The sequence below is a fragment of the Stylophora pistillata genome, chromosome 3 (genome assembly GCF_964205215.1).
Source record: "Stylophora pistillata chromosome 3, jaStyPist1.2, whole genome shotgun sequence".
NCBI lineage: Eukaryota > Metazoa > Cnidaria > Anthozoa > Scleractinia > Pocilloporidae > Stylophora > Stylophora pistillata.
In genome coordinates this window covers 17,297,501-17,302,500 of record NC_142521.1, presented here as the reverse complement: position 1 = coordinate 17,302,500, position 5,000 = coordinate 17,297,501, and the positions used below count along the sequence as shown (strand labels likewise).

At 35.3% G+C, this 5,000-nt stretch overlaps 1 protein-coding gene and 1 pseudogene across 1 annotated transcript; both read right to left on the bottom strand.

Annotated features, from left to right (window-relative positions):
- Positions 1-933: 933 nt before the first annotated feature.
- On the bottom strand, positions 934-2,959 carry LOC148734802 (uncharacterized). The gene has a single exon (XM_088755471.1). The coding sequence runs from the start codon at positions 2,396-2,398 to the stop codon at positions 1,379-1,381; it is 1,020 nt and encodes a 339-aa protein (XP_088611597.1). The 5' UTR covers positions 2,399-2,959; the 3' UTR covers positions 934-1,378.
- An 86-nt stretch (positions 2,960-3,045) lies between these two features.
- Positions 3,046-5,000, bottom strand: part of LOC148734801 (uncharacterized) — a 3,168-nt pseudogene continuing 1,213 nt past the window's right edge.

Sequence of the window (5,000 nt, the reverse complement as noted above, 5' to 3'; positions counted from 1 at the left end):
CTTTTCATTATCTAACCCTGAAAGGAGTAGCGCTCACCAAGCCAATCACATAGAAAACACTGCCGTCCAGGACGTTCCTGTGGCTCGACCTTCGCAAGACAATCCTCCTGCTCCCTCGAGCGGCTGCACCACCACAACGATGGCACGACCATCGGAGGTCCTGTTACAAATCGTACCCCTCAAGGTCATTGGGAACAATGGAACAGCCGTCACTACCTACGGCCTAATTGATTCTGGCTCTGATGTGACTATGATCGACCCTTCCCTGGTGAAAAAACTTGGAATACTTCTGATTTATTTAGCTCCCAGATTCACAAAGTAACATTACCATCTTGGTACTACTAGAAAAAAAAATTTTAAGAAACAAAACTACTGTAAGGTAAAATAATTATTATAATTTAATCGATGTGAGTAAAGCAGTGTATTGTCTTTTCTCATACAGTAAACACCCGCATATAAGAACACTGATTTTGGAGGTCAGGCTGATCAGGTTCTTATATATCGGGTGCTTAGTGAAAAATCAGCCTGAAGGTGTTCTTAAATTGTTCTTAAAAATTGGTGGTGGAAATCAGAACTGTAACAAATATACAAAAATAGGTACCCAACGGGTACTTGTGTCTGCTGCAATAGGATGGCGTTTTCACAAAGAACAGTGGCATATGTTACTCCAGTGATTTTTTTAAAAAAAGGTCCGCTATGCTAACATTTGGTAGTGCAAGGTGTTTCCTGGGAGCGGATAGTTTTATTTTATGCAATCAAGTGTAGTACTTCTGTTTCTTTTATACTAGGGTGTTTTTTTTTTTTTTTTTTTGCCTTGTGTTCACTATGTTGTATGTCCATTAGCATTAATATTTTTCAAAATGAACTGCATGTAACATATAAAGGTATGGAAATAAGTGTACCGGAAAAAATCGTAACACAGTGGCAAAGACAATGTGGTAATTCAATTGCTTTTATTAACACAACTTATTTTGTTAAACATTAGTAATTCCACATGGTATATTTATGTTGTAATGAACTGTAACGAAACTTAAGGGTACTTCAAGAACTGTTTAAGGGGAAATAACTGTAACGGAACTACTCAAAGTTAACGAAATTGCCAAAAAATTGCAATAAAGTGTAATCTAATTAATAGCAACTGAACCACTCATTCAATGTTGTATATTGTTACTTTTTGATCGAAATCATTTACACAATGATTTTAATAGGAATAAACTATAACAGCATTTCTGCCTGTGTATACTGTCTTACAGGTTGTATGTGAGCGTAAATCTGGCATTAATAAAAGAACTTTGTAATTTTGTTTGTACAGGTTTGCACTTCCCACGTTTTTGTTTTCAACCTTTGCCAATGATGAGGGAAGTACATGAACAGCTATTCAAATGATATAGGGAGATACCTCGTTTATGATCTTTGATTTATTGTCATATTTTATTTTTAAGATTGGAGCATCTAAGAGTGCTTCTGTTATCTTTTCTTCATCCAGTGTTTGTGGACGTTGTAAGATATTAAAAACTTTTTTAATTTGTTCTTGGAAGAATGTTACAGTGAACTGGTTGTCATCTTGTGAAACTTTAACTTGTGCAAAACAGTTGGTAATACATTTATCTCTTTTTTGCGTCAGATTACAGTTACCACATTTTATAATCTTGGCAGTAAAAGATCCATCTGCTACCTTTTTGTGGCACTGTAAACATGAAAGGTACTTTCCGAATGTTAGCAGACCAATGACTTCAACCTTGGCCTCTGTGGTTGTAAAAGAATCAGGCAGTTCAACAGACTGGGGTAAGGATTCAATGAAGTCCTCTGCTTCCGACACTGTACAGTCATGCATCGTTGTGCCCAAGGCTAGTTTGTCAGACTTGTATTCTTTTATAACTCTAACGTTATGGAATGTATAAGTTTTTCCTTCACTGACTTCATTTATTTTGTCTTCCCAGAGAGTTAATGTTATTGTTCCGGATGGATCGCTGAGGAAGCATTCAGCTTTACATTTTTCTCCATTCGCTGTAGTTACTTTTTTTGTACCACTGATCTTTTTAACTTTCGCTTTAATTGTTATCAGCTGTTGGAAGTGGACACCAGAGAGTGACGCTATGTTATTTGTTTGTGGTATTTCTTTTGGTGTGAATGATACCTTGGTTGCGTCAATTCGGACTTTGTTGTCCATAAGTACTGTATTTGATTTAAGATCCATTTGGAAGTTGCTGAGCTTCACAGGGCTCTTTTTTGAACTTCTGGCTTTCAGGTCATCGTGTTTTTTTGTGGCAAAGCATATTGCTCTAACGGTACTATCAGAGCCAGTTTGAAGTAACATTTCAAAGTAGCTTGATTTTGAGCTTTTCTTCACTGGCGATACAGCATGGAGATATCCTGTTAGTTCATGATTTTTGTCCATGTTAAAGCTGTTGAGAGAAAGAGATTTAAAATGAATACTTTGTAGCAAGATAATAAATTTTAATATATTTTAATTAAAGAAATTGTATTTTTGCGTTGTACATGTAAAGTTGTAATGTAATGTTTAAAGCAAAGTAATACTTGCCTTTGTAAGTTTTAATCAAATGGCGGGGAAAAGAGAGCGTTCAGGGTTACTATCCAAAATTAGACAGCAACCTCAAACAACACAAGAAAATTTAAACTACATGTAGCAGTTCTCAATGAGAAATGAGTGCTGCTGTTAGTTGCATGTTTTAATACTACGTACAATATGTGCTATTATTTGTTTATAAAATACAAGGCGAATATCTAATCCTACTGGAGTTATGACGATTGCAGCTCATTTACAGATGTCAACTCATGCTTTTATTTGTTTATAAAATACAAAGCAAATAACTAATCCTACCCGGCCAAGTTACGACGCTTGGAGCTCATTTACAGATGTGGTATTAAAGCTTCCTTTTGAAACATTTAAGCAACAGAATCCTCTTTTAAGCTCAGTTACACCACACAAAAGAGTTTTATTTTCGATATTTCTAGTTTCTTTGACACTTTTACGGTTAATTTATCGATGGCTTCAAGAATATTGACGGCTGTCTACAGCAGCAATTATGTTCGAATTAATGCACAGATTGCTTTATGATCTGAAAAATATGTTTCTAAAATGTGCAAATTCACCTGTGATTCAGGTAAATTAGTATAAATGTGGTCTATGGTGGTTCTGTTGTCAGTTGTATAACATGATATTAATTGCCTGTAGCTGTTTTCTCTAATGAAGAAATTATAAAGAGGAAGTTTCTCTTTTTCATTTAACCAGTTCACATTAAAATCACCCATAAATAGTTTAAATTGGGAACAGTTCATAGTCAGAAGTTCTGTTAATGCTAAACACATCTGTCGTACAGGCACTCTGGGTGACCGATACTCACCTATTATGGTAATTTGTGGTATTTTTTCAAGTTTTACAATAGTTATTTCTACGCCATTTGTGTTCATGCAAACTGGATACCCAGGAATAAAACTTATTTTACTATACACAGCTCTGTTCCACCATAAGGTCTGGTATTACATGTTGTGCATTGACTGTCATTTCTAAATAAACTGTAGCCACTAATTGTGTATGCAGTATTGCTGTCTAAAGTATATAACCTTGTTTCTGAGAATATACTGACATCAGTATGTGAATAGTTCAAATCTTTGCGTATGTCTTCTATATGTTTATGCAATGATCTTGAATTAAGGAAGCATAACTTAACAGTAGGTTCATGTATTTCATAAATAGGAGTTAAAGAAAAGTGGAGATGCTTTTCTGTCCGTAAGCGTTGCATTTCTGCTTTAACATCATGATTTACAGCTATTTTGTTCTCACAAAGGTCAGTTATGTAAAGCCCTTCTATAGTTGTTACTCTACTTAATCCTACATAATGAATGTGAGGTATTGCTCTCCTGGTGTTAAAGTTAACTACTATTCTTGTCTCAGTGTCACCTTGTGATCTGTGAATGGTTTTAGCAGCTGCAGGTCTCAATGGAAATTGCTTTCTCACAACCTGAGCTGTTCTGTTTCTTCCAACTGCAAATTGTGCAGTGATAGGTTTGATAGGAGTCCATTTGCGTTCAATACCTTGTACAAATAAGTGCCTATAATCATGTCTAGTTTTTCCTCCTACATGTGCTTGGTCAAATTCTACCCATATTTTTCCAGAAGGTCTGTTTTTGTCATGTAATTGTATCTTCCTTACAATATTAGCAGCACCATTTGTCATGCCATCATCAGTCCTTAGATTCACTGCGATTTCTGTTCTTTCACCTTCAGCAAGTTGAAGGTTTAAAGGTAATTGCTTAGTTTTTCTAGGATCAAATGGTACTTGCTTTAAGATCTTATCCCTTAGTTCTGCAGAGTTAGCACCCACAACACTATCTAAGGCTTTAATTGTATACTTTTCACCAGTTGCAGCCATGTGAACTCTCCTATTAAACTCATCAACTTTAGAATTCTGTATGAACAAATGGGGGACATTGATAGGGTAATTTGTACAATTTTCTGAAATGCATCTCTCTTTAAGTTTTGCAATGTCTTCTGGAGTGTGATTACCTTCTCGTAACCTGTTAAGAAGTTGAGCAAATTCTTTGCTTTCTCTTTGTCTCATAATTTCTTCTAATTCAAACATTGTATATAGTTCTTGCCACAAGTTGGAAGCAAGAGCGATATTCTGAGTTGTTCATATCTTTAAACACATAACCATCCATAACAGGTTGTAACTGAAATAAATCACCAAGTGCTATCATGCTTACACCTCCAAATGGTTCTTTGCTGCCCATAATATCTTTTAATCTGTTATTTATTTGTACATTAAACATAGTATTGCCAACCATTGAAATTTCATCCAAAAATATTAGTTTCACTGCATGAAGTTTACATCTCAGAGTGTTAAGTCTACTTGAGTCAAGAGGTTTATAAATCTTTAGTGACTGGCTTGCTGGAATTGCCAAGGTACTGTGTATTGTATTACCTTGTATGCCAATAGCAGCTTTTCCAGTTGGTGCTAATAACAGTATTTTAACAT

Bases quoted from the DNA above. Each gene is read 5' to 3' on its own strand.
- LOC148734802 (XM_088755471.1), bottom strand. From the start codon at position 2,398: ATGGACAAAAATCATGAACTAACAGGATATCTCCATGCTGTATCGCCA.